This window comes from Anopheles ziemanni, chromosome 2 (assembly GCF_943734765.1).
Source record: "Anopheles ziemanni chromosome 2, idAnoZiCoDA_A2_x.2, whole genome shotgun sequence".
NCBI lineage: Eukaryota > Metazoa > Arthropoda > Insecta > Diptera > Culicidae > Anopheles > Anopheles ziemanni.
Genome location: NC_080705.1, coordinates 11,704,251 through 11,723,717, shown reverse-complemented (window position 1 = coordinate 11,723,717; position 19,467 = coordinate 11,704,251). Strand labels below are relative to the sequence as shown.

At 46.3% G+C, this 19,467-nt stretch overlaps 1 protein-coding gene across 1 annotated transcript in view; it reads right to left on the bottom strand.

Annotated features, from left to right (window-relative positions):
* Nucleotides 1–11,222: 11,222 nt before the first annotated feature.
* The window catches only part of LOC131287412 (uncharacterized), a 37,592-nt gene continuing 29,347 nt past the window's right edge, over nt 11,223–19,467 (bottom strand). Inside the window, exons 2-5 of the mRNA XM_058316462.1 lie at nt 17,123–17,429; nt 15,138–15,375; nt 14,504–14,666; nt 11,223–14,426 (exon numbers count right to left, since the gene is read on the bottom strand). Of these exons, the coding sequence (XP_058172445.1) occupies nt 11,223–14,426; nt 14,504–14,666; nt 15,138–15,375; nt 17,123–17,429 (3,912 nt within the window). The remainder of the gene's footprint in view (nt 14,427–14,503; nt 14,667–15,137; nt 15,376–17,122; nt 17,430–19,467) is intronic.

Here is a 19,467-nt window from a genome sequence, read left to right as displayed (position 1 = left end):
TTTTCTTTCAGCAGAAGCATGCCTCTGTTTATATATTGTATATATGAAAAAATATATGTCATACCTTTTATTTAAAGAAGAGACAAAGTTATATTTTTCTTGAAGTTATTAAGTAAATAGTCAGTTTTTTGGAATATAAAGATCGATTTCAGCAGACGATGTTGCGTGTTTTCTACTTAACACATGTTTTTCAAAGAATGCCCATGTTAGCCTTATGCCTTAAAATATTTTGTAAGTGATATATGTACGTTATGCTTATTTACCCCGATACTACCGATTTCCTTATTCTTGTTTTAAAGAGTCAAAAACAAATTTTTCATACCATCTTTTTTCAGATTTAAATTCCCCGTAGACTAAATTCGCTTCTCGCACCTGACGTCGATTGATTTACGGTGTACTTTAGTGAACACACCGTGTTCGTGTCGTCACGCTCGGCCACGTACGAGCCCCCCAGGTAAGGCAACAAGAATTTGTGTGAAACGCTGTCAAAATTCGGTTCTTCTTTACCGCCGTCGCAGGGAAATACACGCCGGCCGGAATCAATGGCGGCCGGAATCAATGGCGGCCGGATTGCAATTTTAAATGAACCGTAATCTAATTAGGTGGAAAATTTATCAAAACCGCCACCCCGGGCAGGCCTACCGAGCTATCCGATCGTACATTGCCTCTCGCTCAACACGCTCGGGTCGGTGCACGATCGGGGCCAATTTCAGGAGTCATTCTGCTAATTTGGGAATTCAGTCTACAAGTCAGCAAAATGTTCGGGACAGACCGTTCGCAATCGCTGCCTTGTGCGGGCCATTGATTCTGGGAGGGTCCATGGCTGGAGGAAACCCCACGAGAGCCAAGAGGTGGAAAAAGGCAAATTAAATGCACCATAATACGTGCACTCTTCGAGGTCATAAGGACGCTCGCAAGTGGCTGAGGGCGGGCAGGACGTGGTGTCATGGTGGCGGGCATTCGGGCGTGTTGAGAATTTGAAACGGGTTTTCCGAGGGAAGCGACTTGCCGGTGGCGTGTCCCGAGGGGCAGCCGGCACTCCGGAGGGACTACTCGCCGGAATGAGCACGAACTAATTCAAACCGAGCCGGGCTCAATCTAAATAACAAATTTTTCATGCATAAATTTGATTATTTCCAACGCATCATTGATTACGGGAATGGTTTGCACGACTGCACGGACCCCGCCAACTCTCCGCGATCCTCCGGACCTTCCGGCCACCGGTTGTGACCGCCACGCGGTGTTGATGCACGCTTGCCTCCCAATGGATTGCGATTGTACCGAAAGTCAACAGCTGCAATAATAATTATGACTGTGGCTGGTCGTGCTGTTTTCGGTGCCATTTTTTTGTTTTTGTTTGTTGCTATTAAGCCAATTTTAGCCCATTGTACTTAAGCACAAAACCCAATACCATTCCCGGATCCGCCACTCGGATGCAAACCAATCCCATCCTCTAGCTGTTCGATGACCGAGGTTCGGGTTGCAAACCCTTCGATTCGGTGTAGTGACCATTTTATGAACTCGAATGAATAGAGTGGCGGTCAAAGTGGTTGTAATCACAAGGGGTCGGGCGGTGGGGAGTGGAGCTATAAAAGGAAATGGTGGTGAAAATGCGGTTCGCATCAAAAACACGGCCAACAAACAAATGGATCTAAAACTCAAACACAAACGACCAGCCAACATCAAGCGAGCTTTGGTTCCTGGAACACAAAAAGGAGTGAGAGAGGTGAGGGAAGAGGATGGAGGTCACAAAATGGACGTAGCTGTGTATTCCCTCGGTTCGCATCGACACGTCAGCGCCAGCGTTGCTCGCGAGTCCGTAGTAAATAATCATCGAAATGAACTATTTTCTTTTTTTCCCCCTTCTACCCCCTTTTACTACGGACCATTTGCCACGGCCAACCCTGGAAACCCCATTCAACCATCCCCAGCTTCCAACCCACTGCTGGTACATTTTAGTATTTTTCATTATTAATGGGATAAAAATTGGAAATATGTTTTCCAATTTCATAATAATTTGATATGCAAATTTCAATTGAATTTTAATGCTACTTTGCGACTCCATCGATGCCATTCTGCCCATAAGGACGCACGTGGCCGCAGTGGTAGAAATGAAAATAGGAAAAAAGTCACACACGTCCACACATTAAGCACAGCTAATGAAACACATCATTCTGTGGCAACCGAACTGCATACAAATGGTATTGGATAATGAAAAGGAACACAAGCCCAAGGGACATTTGAACAGTTTTAGCTGTTTTTCAAAAGAACAGTACATACTGAACAAAAAAAATAACAGTATGTTGATGTTGAGGCACATAAGAAGTGAAATGTATAGAAGAGAATTGCTTCTCAACTTGACATAAAAATAAATCTACTTTTCATTAATGACATACGACATTGCAGTGCTAGTATTATAAAATACTGTCAAACCAAATTCAAGTGACGCAGGCTCACTCAACCACTAACTCATGTGTACTCATTAAAAAAAACTTTTTCCAACGAACTGCTACTTCAACTATTCCAATTAGTTCTGGATGCACATATCTAAAGTGCTACGACTAGTTCCAATTGGCATCAGGCCACGTGAAGTGGCGTGCTTGACAAAAACAATTATCTACCGAGATGAATGCTGACTGCAGTGCCCATTAACAAAAGTTTTAAAAATATGCCACATTAATTGAGAAAAAATGCTTCAACTTTCTCAAACAGGGGAAAAAATGCAACTTTTTAGAGTACATTTCGTACCGAAGTGAGTCACACAATGACCTCAAAAGGAGCAGCACTGAATTCGTAGCATTAGGAAAATGGTTTTCGGTCTTCCCTACTGCTAGGGACAATTAACGATATTCTAATTTGAAACAATCAGTAGAACCTGGAACCAACAGTGAGCCGTGGAACTATCCGTCACGTACGAAAAAAGTATAATATAAAAGTTTAAAATGCATGTTTGAAAAAAGGGGGGTTTTAAGAGCGTTATTGAAATATTAATTGTTAAACATGTGGTTTGGCACTTGTCTATGTTTTAGATAATTAATAAAAACCCTTACCACGATATCCTTACATAGGCTAACAGTTTTATTTTAAATAGCCAGAGAATGCACAAATTATTTAAAAATAGCAATTACAAAGATGACCAAGTGGATCTGGTTTCGGTTTTTCTCATGATTCAAAGTTGTTTTCTTCTTGTAGTGAAAAATTCAATCCACCGAAAGAAGATAAATGGAGGAAATACGCCAAATGAAGCCCTAGCACGTTTTGAGCCTTTGATAAAACATCAAAAAAAACTTCAACTGACTACGAAAAACAAAGAGGGGATAAAATTTGAAGCTTTCAAACTAACAAGCAATGGTCGAGAATGAAACAGTGATGTTTGTTTGCTTTGCTTTGTTTCATTCTTCCTAACGATATCGCAGTATTTTGGTTTTTCCTTGCCGTGCCGTTCCAAAGAAATACATTCCATTCATGTTCTAATTGAAACAAAACTAAAACCTGCTAGCAGCAGCTCAGAAATGAAATATTTCGTACTGTTGCAGCCACCCAATGGGTGGAAAGAATAAAAAGGATCTGAAGAAAAATGCGTCCACTTGAAGATTTAGTCTTAGCTTTCATCACAAACGTATGGGTGGAAAAAGTTGAATCTCAAATCCACGAAAAGTAAAATTCAAATATTATCTAAAACCAACTTCAAATGTTTGTTCACTGATGACGTACAAATAAACAATTACATCGTTTTAGCATCTTCTTAAAGCTGTAAATTAAGATAAATTGTTCTATTCTATTTGGTTTTTGAACTGATAATAATTACCCACACAGCTGATGATCGAATCATCTCCGTATAAGATTACTAGCTTGCATAACAACATGGCCTAATTTGTTGCACCCTGGAGACAATCCAAGGTGAGCGGCGTCGTCCTGTAAGCAAAGCACAAAATGGTTTGCCATAATTCAAATCCATCGTTTCAACCGCCCCCACCCCCGGAAAACCCCACAGCGGTCGCGTTGACTTCAATTAACGTTTTAGAATTAACGATCGCACCAATACACGTTGGCGTGCAAACACCGAACCCTTTTCCTGCAAGGGACGAGAATCTTAAAATTTATGAGAAACCTTACGGCAAAAGATGGCTAATAATGGGAAGCCTTTAGCCGGCGAGCAGCTAAAGAATATGCAAACCTTCGCCCGAAAGCATATTGTGCCGGTTTTTCATGCTAATAATTCCCACACACGTACGACGGCGAAGACACAACAGCTGAGATCTGCCTGGTGGTGTCGATGTGGCCAACGCGGGTGAGTGTGTGTGTGGGTGAGAGAAGGCTTCTAATTGTCCCTTGTCAGGGAGGGTGGCAGTAAACCGAGCCAGCCCCTTCCACGCACCGCCCCAGCCCCGGTGAGGGAAGGTTCGCGCCGTTTCGGTGCACGCACGTAAAACCTCATTCGCTGTAATTAACTTTAATAATATCACTTTGTCATGAATATGAAATTTTATGTGGCCGAGCCTGCTAAATAATGCACGATACAATATTCATATCCGAGTGGCGAGAACACCTCCCAAGCTCAAACGCGCCACCAGGCTCGGTCGGTCGGACGGTTTGGAAGGTCGGTCCTCCGGATCCGCAAGAAGATTAAGGAATGGCAACTTCTTGTCCTTCGGTGTCTTCGCAACGATGATCGCATTCGCTTCGGCGTTTGACTCGCAACGGCAACGGGCGATACCGAAGGGTGTGCTGCTTGATGGTTTGAACGGGGTCAAATGGAAAATGGTCTCGGTTGGGGTTAGGCTTCGGTTACTCCCGCGAACAGGGAAGGGTGAAGCTCAGCAAAAAGTAATGGGATGTAGCTTTCAAGATGTCAAAACGTATAGATTTATTGCCCTTGCTTGAGCAATCTCATTCGGAGCGAATGCTTTTGCAAGACTAGACGAAACGATTCTACTGGAAATTAATTTTAAACTTTAGATAACAAGTATGCCAAAATGTGGGATGAAAGGAAACCTGCGATGAATTATGTAAAAATGTCATAAAAATTATGATATTAGTAAAGGTTCAACAAGATACCAAAAACATCTAATAAAAAGCTTGTCGAAACAAAAAAAACAGACTGAAAACATACAGCCAAAAAAACCCATTGAAATAAAAACACAATTATCATCGGGCTGCTTCTGTTCCCGGGCACTTTTCAAAATTTCACATTCGTCAAAGAAAAAACGGTTCCCGAAAATAAAAAAATTCGCCACGTGCAAAAACGGTACATTTGTTCACACGGGTCTGCTGGGATGCTGTTTCCATTTCTAATTACAAACCCACCCATCCTCGCTACTCACCCAACGCCCCCGACAACGCAAACGCTTTCGGTGCGACAGAACCACCTCGTGTTACGAAACGCAAAATGTTCCCACGCGTCCGGATGTCCTTTCGTCACCTGATGGACTGCTTTTTTGTCATGCTTCCCGTACGACGTAGCCTTCGCTCAACAGCTGCGGCTCCTTCCACGGGCCACTCGCTGGTTTAATCTTCTTTTATCGTGTTTGCAGTGTGCTTTTGTGTGGGAGTGTTTTCTTTGCAAACCCACCCGGACTGTCTTATCTTTAAAGGTGCGTACCGTTTTGTTCATTCATTTTCGGCTCGCAGCATCTTGTTCTGGGAAGTAAATGGAAGATTAAAAAAAATCTAATCTCTTCAAGCAATGAGATGGTACAAAGGAAAAATGCAAAGGGAAAAACACAAGCTCCAGCAAGTGGGTGCGGTAAACACTTTGTAGGAACGTAGCGACGAGCTCGAGCTTACAGTGCTTTTCCCCGAGAAGAAAAGCAAACCATGCTTGCGGAAGGCCTTTTCGGAGGGAAGCGTTCATTTTGCAAGTGTATGAAGAATAAATACATCAGCGTAAATAGAATCCCGTAGTTGGGTTTGTGCCCTTCCTTTCGGAAAGATCAAAACCGTACGGCCCCGCAGGCTGTCGGCGTCGTCCGGTAAACCGGTGGACTGCCTGATCTGAGGGACTTAAAATGAATCTCCTGTGGCTACCGTCGGGCCACCCGTCATTAATAGACTCGTACTCGTACGCACACGAGTAAATAAAAGACCCGTCTCTCCCGATGGCCTGCCCCCGTCCCTGCCCAGATAGATGCTTACTTATGGGAATGCGTGCGTGGGCGGGAAATGCGGGGGAGGGAGGCAAAAAAGTAATCTTCGGAAAATATTATGAGATCCATCTAGATAAAACACCCGCTTGACCCTGTGGCCCGGGTCCCGATCCGGACGACAAAGGTGGCCGACTTCGGCGTCTCGGCACTTCTATCTAGTAATTACGGGCATGCCAAGAATCATTCCGACAGAGAGAGAGAGCTAGTGAGGGACGGGTGGGTGGCGACGGGCAAATGTTGTTTTCCTGTGGCGGTGGCTTTTCCCAGCTTTTATCCTACTTTTATCGTTTGACACCCGACGAAAGCGAAGAAATGTGTTAAATTATTGATAGCATCTCCGTCCCCGGGATCCCGGGGTTCGCTTATCGGACCCGGGACGGACCCTGCCGGGGTACGGACTGCCAGTAGTGACTGCTGCTTGTGGCTAGGCGTGTATGTGCGCCGTACGTTGACATGCGTGCTCGCATTGTGTGACCGCCCGAGGACTTCCAGTCCGGAGTCTGCTCGACGACGATACGTGGACGTCGCACAGCCAGCCGATTCATTCAAGTTTTCCGGCGTCGCCCATTCAGCATCGAACCAGCAGCGACCATGTGGCTGGGAGTCGGAGGCACATGGTGTGCTGATATTTATGCATTCAAAACCACCGCAAGGGATTTTTCACCCTCCAGACCAGATGGGGCTCTGTAAATACTCACGCTGGCTGGCTGCGCAAATGGGCATTCGGTACGAGTGCAAATCGTACGAATGAGATCTCAGCAAACCCTTTTGCCACACCATGGCAACCACACGGGACGGAGTTCATCAGATTGATGGGAGGTTAATTGGGCCACTGTGATGGAGTTGCTTTAGTCGAGAGAAATAAATCAGGTTTTTTTTTCGTTTTTAATGATCTCCGCAACAAGAGTTAACGCAGGCCATAGACACGTCACTTAAAACTTGGGTTCTTTATCCCTTTTCTACTGTTCATGTGTGATGGAAATCAAAGGATTCAAGATAGTGTAAAGTAGGTTTTAATTGAAAAATATGCTTTCAATCTGGAGTCAGTGATTTAGTATAAAAAGGACAACTCGAAAATGAAGTAAAATAATACAGTTAAGGCATCAAATTTTCTTGAGAATTTTTAAAAAAGATTTTAATTAAATTTATCAATCTTTCAACTCAACTAATCTTTCGCAACATGTAAGAGAGGGTTTACAAAAGTTTCGATTTACGTTATCATTATCGGATAATTACTTGCAAATGAAAAGATGAAAACAAATCATGTCGAAAAAACGTAGGTATGATTCCGAGATAAGTCGGGAGGGAAAATGCTGGGAGCTTCCAGCGTGTGCTTCGGGAAGGTTTTTAGGGGGTAGTAAACGGGAGTAATTCAATTGGTGGGCAACCATGTCAATTGTATCCCGTTTGAGTCCATCGTCGAGAGCAGGATAACTTTGGTCTGTTGATCCAAAGGTTGTCTAGAAGCCTCTCGGCGACATTCGCTTTCCCCCTTCAGGGGATCGTCGCGTGCCACAACGTCCGTAAAAGGAGATTTTTGTCCTTCCGAAACCCTCCCATCCTAGCTCTACCTTATTGGTGCACATGCGGGATGGGGACAAAGGGTCAGAGAGGTCGCCTTAGAGGTCGATCATATAAAAAAAAAAAAAAAAAAAAACGTAGGTATGATTAGTTGGGAAGAGTTGAAATCTTAGCTTGGTAAACACACAAAAGAGCGTTCGTAGATTCTAAATGTCCGAGATTAATATGCTTATGCGCTGAGGTCAATTGTTGCCCCGATTAATATTTCACAGGGTCATCCTGTAAATCGAAATTGTTTTAATTTGAAAGTAATTGAGATGAAAAAAGTACGAAATATACAAATACCTGCTGAAGGGGTTAGTGAAATGTGAAGAATGATGATTTATATCCGAATGATCATGTCATAAATTAATACTTGAAAGAAATGAACGATAAGTCGGGACGTTCGAGATCAATCAGCGTTCTAATTAATTTGAAATCAACGTCTGAACCTTGTCCAGAAACAAAAACACACATCTTCATTTATCAAGTCAGAACGTGAAGCCGAGAACCGTTCGAGGTAATGTTCAACATAATCTTTTCACTTTTTTGTCTCAGTTCGTGGTATGAACGGATGTTCAATTATAGCCATCTCTTTTCCGATGAGTACGATAAGAATGGAACATTCCCTAGACTTCATGGCACTGCAGGGGTTTTCGGTTTTATGGTTCTGTTTAAAACTAAGAAAAACACTGCCAAGCGACACTTACCGTACACATGGTAACCAAATGAACCACACATGTAAAACAATGTTCTGTTTTTGTAATCTTATCACTGGGTTAACTGTTTTTTGTGGAAACATGTTTTTTTCTCGGAATTGTGGCCGCTTCTATTATGGGTTACTGTTATTGATAACATTGCATTATCGCTAAGAACACATGTTCAATATTCGTTCTCAACATTTTCTTGCCTTTTAGAGACAAATGTATTCACAGAAGCAACAGTCGTTCTTCATCAGTCGTTTCGATCATGTGTCTAGAGGCAGATGAACTATTTTAAAGCCGTGAATTCTCAGTGGTGTTCCGTTGTGCTGTGTTTAGGTTTTGTTTTAATAGTTCAGCATGGAATTGCAGTTGGTGCCAACGTATTAAAACATTTTAGTAAAATTAATAACTTTCAAAACAAACTGCAAGCCATGGAACAATTCATGAAGACAATCATTGAGAGCTAGCTTAAGGTAATTTATTTATTGAATCCTTAAAAAGTGTTAAACGAAGCTAATTTTTCGAAGATAACAATTAAAGGATCAAATATTTCAAAAACACAGTGGTTGAAAAGCATGCAATAGAGCCTCCCGTACTTGTTGAAGGTTGTAAATTTTATCAATTTTAATTTTACCAATATTGCAGGAAATTAAACGAGCTTTAAAAGAGAGGCATGACTAGTCCTGCAGGACTAGCTTGTAAAACTTCAAGAAGATGCAATAGAACCGATCGATAAAGTGAACTCTGAGTTCGAGACAAAAGTGCTGGCGATGGAAGACTTCGTAAAGAAGGTAAGAAAGGTGTAGGGTCAAACAAGTCGAATTTGTGAAAATGACGTATGGTTCGTTTACAGCAGACTGGGAAGACAAGCATGGAAAATATTCGGACCAAATTACTACAATTAAAGAATCAATTGATCCATTTCAAGTTGGACCACATTCAACAGCATCAAATAACTCAAATCAAATCCTACCAGAAAACGTCGCAAACTGACCCACAACAAATAGATGAAAATAAGAAAGGGGTCTATACAATTACAGATTCAGTGCAAAATATGAGTAAACACTCGGCGAAAAACAATAAGATACTGGCAGACCACTTCATACATCCTGTGTGGTCGTATCATCAGCTAACAATTGTAACTGGCAAGTATGTGTTCGGTTTGTGGGAAAATTCAAAACTATTTGAATTCGGTTGTGGACAAAATAAGATCTATGGTGGTTGGACTGTGATTCAGCATACCTTCGACGGATCAGTCGATTTTTACCGTAACTGGGTCGAATACCGCAATGGGTTCGTTAATGTTAATGGCGAATCGTGGTTAGGGCTGGAATATGTTCCTCAAATTATGAAAAACCAACCACACGAGTTTATAGTCGAAATTAAAGATTTTCACGGAAACTTAGGTTGCGCTAAGTACGGAGAGTTTGCGATTGGAAGCGAATCCGAGAAGTACAAGTTGAAGAAGTTAGAGCCAATTAGCATGTCACAGATTCAAATGCGTGTGAAATAAACCAAATCCTACGACGACGAGCAGCATAACTGTTTCTGATTATTCCAGATTGAAACGAAGTTCGAAAACATTACTTTATATTCTATTTACTATTCTAATACGTACCTTCCGAGGAATATAATTCAATTTATTTAACACTCATGCGATTTAGTTTCAAATTATGTTGAAGAAAACATCAAACCATGGATTATTAATGTATCACTTTTATTACTGAAATAAACCACCCGCCTCTTCGGAATTAAAATCAATACAAATATCATCGTAATCGCCACACGCACTACCGTATACTTAGAATAAAACCAATTACTAACTAATGCACCACTGTTGTGTTCACCCGCCTGTCGCTTCTCCCTTTGCTTCGTGGGGAAAGAGGAAAATAAATAAATTACTCGCTTATCAGATACCCTGCCTTCAATGTGTATTGTTAGTGAACTTCAGTTTGTGTGTTTGAGTGTTGTTTGCTTCTGTACAAAAAGGGTGGTTTAATCTACTTTGAAGAAGGAGAAAGATTATGCACATCCCTCCGTGCCGTTTCTCTCGATCCTACCCCATCGGTTTGCAGTGGAACTTAAAAGTAGGATTTTCCGTTTCGTAGAAATAAATTATCATCGGCACTCGGCGCGATCGATATCGATTGGCTGCCCAGCTTTCTCGGAGGTAACTAACTTACACGCTACCCCGACCGTTTCCCTCGCCCTACCGTGGCTCGGGGTCAGGGACGGTCACCTCGGCAGAAAACACCACGCCCCCCCGTAGCCAAGTTTCATCAGTCTTGTGTCGAGTGAGCCTGCGTTCTGAACCGAGCGCGAACCTTTGAAGTTTGTAAAAGACGTTAAATCTCAAATAATGCTGCCTGATGCTGCCCGACCCCGACCGGAAAGCCGGCTCCCCACGGGGCAAATCGCACCATGATTATCGTGTTTCCAGGCCCGAGGGACCGATTCGGGACGCGCTGTCACGAACCGCAGACCACCCCGGAGAGCTGTCAAACCGGATGATGATGCTGCTGCTGCCGGGAGGACACCCTGGGAGAATCGGGGGGGGGGGGGGGGATTGGTGTTGACCACCGGTACCCATTGTGGCCACCGACCGCCCTGCCGTCACTCAATTATCACCTTTATCATCCTCCGCAACTCCAGAGCGGACAAATGGGAAAGACAAAAAATCACCAAAGCAGAGAACTCCCTTCCGGAACGCACCATCATCGCCCGTGGGTCCCTGATCCCGGAAGCCATCCTGTCCATCCCGCCCTCCCCATCAACACCTTCTCATCCTCCCTTCCCAACTGTGCGGTTAGCTTTACGACTCGAAGCGCATGCTGGCCCGCACCACCGTTTCGACCATTGTGTTATTTTTATTACTTCCCGGACGTCGCGTCGGTGGCGATTGCTCCGGCGGTGGTCTCCGGTGGCCGCTTTCCGGTGCGCTTGGTGGAAGCGGCTGCTGCTGCTGCTGCTGTTGCTGCGGGGATGGCCTGTCATCGTCGCCATCGTTGGCTTTATTTGCATTCATTAATTTTAAGCCCATCCCGTCCATTTTTCTGCTCTCGTTTTTATCGCCTTCCGTACGACGGCGCGACGGAGGGACGGAAGTGGACGGTGCTGGTGGTCGTTTGGTTTTGGGGCGAAACTGGCGGATGCCCGAGTTCGACTTGACCGGCAGGAGCGTGACCAGCGTGGAGGGGGCCGTCGGGGTGGTCGTCGGAACGCGGCCGGTCGCCAGCGAGATCGAGCTGAGCATCTCCTCGTAGCGGTTCGGATCGATTACTTCCACTTCCGCCTGGCCGACGACCGCCGGCAGGAGGAGGTCGGCGGAGGCCAGCTCGGACGATGTCTCCAGCATGACCGGAACGACGTCGTCAATGTCGTCGTTAATGACGGTTGGAATGACCCGTGCCATCGGTGTCGTCTCCGGGAAGCGCTCCGTTGGCCGTGGCGTCGTTGTTCGGGCGGTCGTCGGACGTGTCTTCCTGCGCTTCGGTCGGGCGGTTGTGGTGGTGGTGGTGGTGGTTGACCGAGTGCCTGTCCGGTTGGCTGAGTTGCGGTACTGGTTCTTAATCTTCGCAAACGAGGAGAACGGTGGCATTTTGCTCGAAACCTCCGGCTGGATGCCGAGCTTCGAGGCGAGCGTGTCGAAGATGTCGGAGAGGTTCTGCAGCTGCGTACCGTTCGCACGGTCACTCTTGAGCGCGTCGATGTTGGCGGTGCTAGCCGGGCGCGGTAGGGCGGTGGTTCCATCGCCATCCGGCTGGACATTCACCACCACGAAGGCTTGGAGTGTTTCGTTGAACACCTTCCTGGTGGGTGGCTTCTCGGCCGTCGTCCGACGCGTCCCATTCACAAACTCCCACTTGGTGATGGGAAACAGCTCCGGGAGGGTGGCGGTCGTCGGCGGGGTCGCGGTCGGGGTGTATCTGTACGTTTCCACCTCGACGTACGTCGTCGACGGACGATTCCTCGAAGGTTGATCCGCGAGTCCACGCACCGTTGTGAGTGCTGCTTCCGCCGGCGTACTTCCGGTGGTCATTTCCTCCGAGCTTGAGGCGTACGGAACTTCCGTCGTGGTCCCGAGGGAGCTCACCAAGGAGTCCGCCTCCTCACTGGACCCCTCCGTTACGGACGCACCCATCGTCGTGGTAGATGTTTGCTCCAACGACTCTTCGGACGAGGAACTGGAGGTTGTGGTCGTAATGGTGGGAAGGGCCGTCGTCGCCGGCGACTCCTCGTCGGGGCTGATCCGCGACTCCAAATCCATGGAGGGATCGACCAACTCCACGTCATGCATCGTACCGTTTAACTCCCCGGAAAGCCCAGAAGGGACGCTTTCCGTCACGTAGTACACTTCCGTCGAACTCTCGTCGGACGATTGACTCTCACCGGACGCGACACTGCTGGGACTGCCGGTACTAGCCATTGCCGTAGTCGTAGCCAGTTCCGCGTCCCCATCCACTCCCGAACTATCTCCACCATTGGCGGTGAGTGGAGTCTGGTCCGGTTTCTTTGCAATCACTCCGTCGCCCAGATGTTCGAACTTCTGCTCGTCCAGCGGTAGACCCAGCAGCTGCTCGTTCGCCGCGTCCAGCGCCGTCGGCGTCAGATACTTGAAGTCCGGTATTACCTCCTCGTGGATCTTGTCCACCGGCAGCGGATACGGCCGGACGTCCGCTACGCCGAGCGGCTCGATGCCGAGCGTCGACGAGCCGAAGCTCGGATTGGTGTAGCTCTGGTAGTAAATGTGCCCGTTGGGGTTTTCCGTGTACGCCAGCGCGCTCTCGATGTCCGACGGCCGGTTCCGGTAGAGGATTTCCTCCGCTAGTGAGGCCTTCTTGCGGACCGGTATCTGCACTTGACCCTCCTGAGTTTGCTGCTGTTCCGGCTGATTGGGATTGATCGGATGCCAGGGCTGCTTGTCGAGGACCGGTGCGCTGGTGAACAGATTGACGTCCAGCTTCGGTATGCTGTCCGGCTCGAGGCCTCCGATACGCCGCCGATCCGACGCAAACTCCTCCGGGATGCTGTCGTTAATGATCGCCTGAAAAATGGTCTCCAGCAGTGTGTCATTTTTTACGCCACCTTCGCCGGACAGCCCAATCACCGGCAGATGGTGGTCCAGCCCGTACGGTTCGTCGTGCCGCCGCAGGTCGTCCTCGTCGGCGTCGTCCTCCGGGTCGTCCTCCTCCTCCTCGCCGGATGATGCGGATGATGATGTTTCGTTCGATGCCACTACCTGATAGCGCAGCGTTGTCAACCGGCTTGTCGTAGGTGTCCGGCTTTTGCTGGCCACCGTTGGCGGTGCCTCGGTCGTCGTTGTCGTCGTCGTCGTCGTTGTTGTCGTGGTAGTCGACGTGGTGGGCCTCGTCGTGGTCGCGGTACGTCCGAGCACGGCCGTCGTCGCCCGCCGGGCTCCGCTCGACGATGGTTTGGGAGAGGTTGTTTTAATTTTCTTCGTCGTCGCTCCGTGCTTATCCATTTTTTCAATCTTCGCCGTTGCCGTTTCGTACTTCAGCTTCCCGCCCGGTCCGAACCGGCCGAACGGGGGCGACACACCGCCACCGGTTGATGGCGCTTGCGGCAGTTTTTCATCACCACCGGAAACGACCACCGCCTTCACGCTTTCGGTCGCCTTCGTCCGCTCGCTGCCACGCACCGTTATCTGGGCCGGGCTGACGGCGAACGGCTTGAGGGTGGCCGACGCCACCGGGGGCGCCTTTCCCGCCTCCGCGCCTCCCCCGGCCGGCGCCCGCTTCTGCGTAATGTCGGCGTCTGTTTTCGTTACCTCAAACGATCCTTGTATAACCGGTAAATTATCCATGTCAATGTCAGATTCCGCCACGACCGTGCCCTTGCTATCGTCGAGCGGACGGCCGGCCGGTGGGGCCGGCGGGACGCGGGGCGTAAACTTGTGGATAGTTTTTTCGATTACACCCGTCTTCTTCGTGACGTGACGTTGCTCCGGTTCCACCACTCCCCCGCCCGCCGGTTTGACCAGCGCCGGCGGATACGGCTACAAGGTGGGCAAGAAGGAAAAACAAATCATCATCAGTGTTATCTAATCCCGGGTCCGGCGCCCAAAGTGCTTACCTCATTCCGGGTGAGAAGGGCCGTCTTCAGCACGTCCTGGTCGAGCAACCGCTTGATCTCGATACTGTCCGGGTCGATGCGTATGCTCTTGAAGGCCGAGTTCGGGTTGAGCACCTCGCTTAGGAACGCGGTGCGAATGTGCTCCTCCACGTTATTGATAGTGCTACCGGGCGATGACGAGTTGGTTTCGCATGCACCGAAAAGTTCGCCGGAGGGCGAGTTTTGAACACAAAAAAACACACAGGACAAAGTTAGTTTGGTACGCTAAGCGAGAGTTTATCTAAGTGAGGTTAGGTAGATTGCAAATTTTGGAAGCTTATTTTGGAACAACAGTTTTCCTCGAGGCCACAAAATCCATTATCGAAACGAATTTACATAACGATGAGAATATCGGATTATTAGTAAATGGGTTTACTACATTCTCTTGTTTTAAAATAAAGACATGTAGAAAATTCATTCCATAAAATATTGCGAATTATAAGAAAAACTGTTTAACACGAGTACAATAATTATTGGAAATATGAAATTAAACAAATACGTTTCCAAAGTATTAACTTCTTTGTTCGCTAGAATACTAAAGTACATGGGAATTAGCAATCCCTCTATTAAATCGTTTTCCGTTTAAACAGCTTACATTTTAATCTTTCGCATGTCCAGAAACACCCGAAAGCTGAGCACGATGGTCGGGCCGTCACCAAAGTTCATGATTTCCGTCCGGGAAACGGTGAGGCCGCTGCGTTCGAGCGAGGTATCGATCAGCTTTTCGTAGAACGCCGTCTTCTGCCGGTAGACCGGGGTGCTGTTGGTCCGCAAGCCCGTTGTATAGATGTCGCCCCGGGCCACCCGGAACGTGCAATCAAACGCAAGAATGGCTGTAAGGAGTGGAAAATGGGGGAAAAAAATTGTTAACAACTCGATTATTGTTGTCGAACCAAAAACGATGCTTCGACGAGGTGTTCTGAAAAATAGGGGAAAATTTGCTGTCAAACTTATAATTGACGTGTCAAATCTCGATTTTTTGTTTGTTTGTTCCATTTTCGCATCTCTAAAATAAACGTTTAGAATTGAAGTGAATAAAAACTCCCCTACCAAGGTGGTGATGAGCTAAGTTCATCAATATAAACAATAGACCACGCCGGGTGACATGAATAAAGTTTTAAATCACTCCGATCGAAACCAGCTACATAAAATACCTGGCACTTTGCTAACCGCATGCAAGTTGTTCCGTTTCGCAGCGTGGACTATTTCAAACAAACTGTCACCACTGTTTCACCACCCCCGATGCAACGAAGCTTGCGGTTTTTTGATTGGAAATTGATGAACATAATGCTCGCTTGTTTTCCTCTTCGTCCCCGCAAGCCGTTGGGTATTGAGTGACACACGGGACAAGGGACGAAAAGAACTGCGAAACTACGCATCTATTGATCCAAGCTGACTTTAATTAAGCTCCAGCGCAATGTTTGTTTTTCGGTAACCCCGAGTGGGCCGCGTGTTGGACCAGCGTCGGTCGGTGGAAAAGCTGTTGAATTATGGTTATATACGACCGAACCGGAGGTAGCTTTATCGGGCGAACAGCAAAAACAAGGCCATTCGGACGAGCTGGAACGTGCCGAGGCAACCCCGAAGAGAACAACAAAACCCTCCAGTGACCGCCCTGGCCATATGTCCACTACAGCACTATCATTAAAGCCACAACAAAGGGATCTTTTCGGGTGAGTGATAGTGAAGCACCCGATGGGTCGTGATGAGGATGATGATGCTGGACAACTCGTCACCGGCCAAACTGGGGAGGAGGAAAGGAGAGGGCAAAAACAAAAAACCGTCACTACTCCACTGCAACGCCCACATCGATATAGTTGCACACAGCAGTCCGTAGGTGCCTTTTGTTTTTGGCTTTTTTTCTCCCTTCCGCCGGTGGATGAACCGGTTCACTTTTCGCTGCCGTAAACAGCGGTATTAAATCAGTTGATGCATCATGATGGCCCCGGGATGACATAATGAATGCCGTGTGCCATTTCAGCACCATGTCCAAGCATGCATAGGTGCACCAGCTTCGTTGTGTCCACCGTTCCGAGTTCCAGCAACATCGTGACCAAAAGCTTTCATGACGATGGAGGCGCCAGGTGCTTCACTCGGAGCTGCTGTCGTCGAGTGAGCTAATGTCATCCATTATTTCAGCGCATTTTTATGCTGCCACTGAGAAACTGTGAGTTGAAGGGGACGTGGTCATACTTTATGGAAACATAGGGATACTGTTGCTTGCAATACTTTCGTTAGGTTAGCGTTGACCTGGATAACGTGATTATTTTCAACGCCGTACGAATCTTTCGAAAGTAATGTAATAAAGTTTTTTTAAAATATTTTTAGATATAAAATTATGATTCTGGCATGAAGACTAAACTACTTGTTTAAATATTTTTATATGTTGACGTCTTTGGAAAGGGAAAAGTCAAACATTTCAATCGCTGTCATTAAAAGCTTTAAAATGAGTTTCTTATAAATAAATCTTTTTTCTACTTGTACTTCACAATCTTACGGGACTTTCCAATCTTTCACTAATCGAAACGGATACTGACAATGAAAAATCACGCAGACGTGCTGGGCACCCGTTATACTTACAATCGGTCAAATCCGTCTTAAACGTGCTGAAGTAGAATGCCAGCCCGGCGACGCACAGCACGGCCAGCACGACGATGAACGCCGCCGACATCAGCAGAATGGAGAATGATTTGATGTTCTTCTGCTTCTTGGCGTACAGTGACGACGACAAATTGCGGCTGTCCCGCCAGAGCCCCCAGGACGTGTAGCCGTAGTGGCTGCTGAGGCTCACGTCCGTCGGATAAGAGTATTTGCTCATGTGCGTGTACGGACCGACGAGGGTCGAGCGACGCCCGAGCGTGTTCTGGTACGAAGCGTACTCGTTGGCCTGCGGGAGAAGGACGGTGAGAAGAAGAAGGAAGAGAACAATTAATTGAGCTGGATGTTTTTGATAAACCATGGATGAAGGATCGTGAAGCTAAACAAATCTATAACTTTTATCGAATACATGGTTTACTAAAAGTTTACCAACGGTGTTTAATTTTTGTTACCTTTTCATAGAGACAAAAAAAACTGTATAATTTTAAAAGCATTAAATTTGAACTGAAATAAATACGCTAGTTCAATGAAAATTCATTCAAATAGAACCAAAGAAAATATAAAAGTTTAAAAGTAAACTGGCAGTATGCACTACCGAACAAAATCCCGACTACAAACGGCTTCGATATACGCATCAATTCACAATAACGACCGATTTTATTGTAAAGCATAATAGAGATGAAGTATTTGTTCACCGCTTTGAAGTTACAACGCATGCACAGTTTTCCAAACTCAACAGCAGTACCTTCATAGTGCATATTGCATTGGCCCGAAAATCTCTTTTATCTGACGGCTCTAATTCACTTACATTGCTCTTGCTCCATTGCAGCATATACTTGTATTTGAATGCATTAAGTAGTAATAATATTGTAATAGTCGGACTCGATTCCAAAAGGTACATTTTGTGTGGTTCGTGCATGAAATGGGCTTTAATTTTTCCATTGAATTGGTACACACAAAATAATACACCCTACGTCCTTTAATTCTGCGCACATGTTTAGATCATTTTGTGACAACAATCATGGGTGTTCATTGACATAAACAAAGCGTTTGATGAACTCAAAACATTTCGTGAATAGCATTTTGATAGAAGCTTATAATTATCAATTTGTGAAAACCCGTTTGAAAGCTTGAAATAAATAGAAGCACAAACCACAAAACTTCATTATGTAGAAAATATAAAAGCAAATTAATTTAATTCCAAAATAAGTCTCAGTAAATAGTGAGGCAGGCAAGTAAATAATTGCACCCAAACAGTTTTGTTCAACACGGGATTCCCGGGCAGAGGATTGTTACGCTCGTTATAAGTATATGATTTTCCCGGTAATCACACTAATCTGCTGCAATCAGGGCCGGCGGGTGAGTGCATAATCGATTTACCGAAGACACGCAACATTGATGGAATCCAAGTGTCATTAACACTGCAACACAACAGTGCCGTAAGCGGAAAGGCCCGACCACCAGCACCACCACCAACACCACAGCGCGGACGTACGTGGGAAAGCGATAAACTCGAATCAAAAACTAACAGCACAGATCGATAGGAATAGTTTTGCTCCAGTTTTTCGTTTCGTGTTGCAAGATTTATCCACGGAGAAGGGAGAAAGGAAGGATGCGCCGTCCGAAGGGTAATCCATTGGGGGGATCAAATAAATCCCATCAATTACGAGAGCGTTGCGGTTTTCCATTCTCTGTGCCACCCCGTTTCGGAGGGTGAATACTCGTCGTTACGAGTGGGAAAATCTCCGGTTTTTTTTTGTTCGTGTGTGTTTTATTCCCACATCTCTTTTTTCACAAATCGATCACAGGAATAACGAACAACAGGACGAAAGCTATTTCGCCAGTGGTTGTGAATGTTCACCGATCGAAGGTGGTTGGATGCTTCTACATCCATATGTGTGAGCGTTTATGTGTGTGTGTGAGTGTGTTGTGTAAGTGATGTTTTTCTATTTCGAACGATGTGTGGCCACCGCGGCACCATAAATACCGAATCGGTGGTTTATTCCTTTCTTCGTTTTGCTCCGCCCGGCGTGCAAACGGCGTGAGGGAAAAGCCGAACAAGAAACACCTCCAGTCGGTCAACAGTCAGTCCGGAGGCAAAAGGATGACTCGTCGGAATGCCTCTCGCCCCCGCAGCGTTAGGGGAAACACTTCACACGAACCGGAGGGAATGTCCATCCATTTCCATTCGAGTATTCGTTTCTTCTGGCGGCGCAAATTCAAACCGGCACATGTTCGACCTGGCCGGTCTGGTCGTGTCGTGGCGAGAAATGGCCATGATTGAAATTCTATCCCAAACATCTCGCCTAAGGACAGACACCGGATGC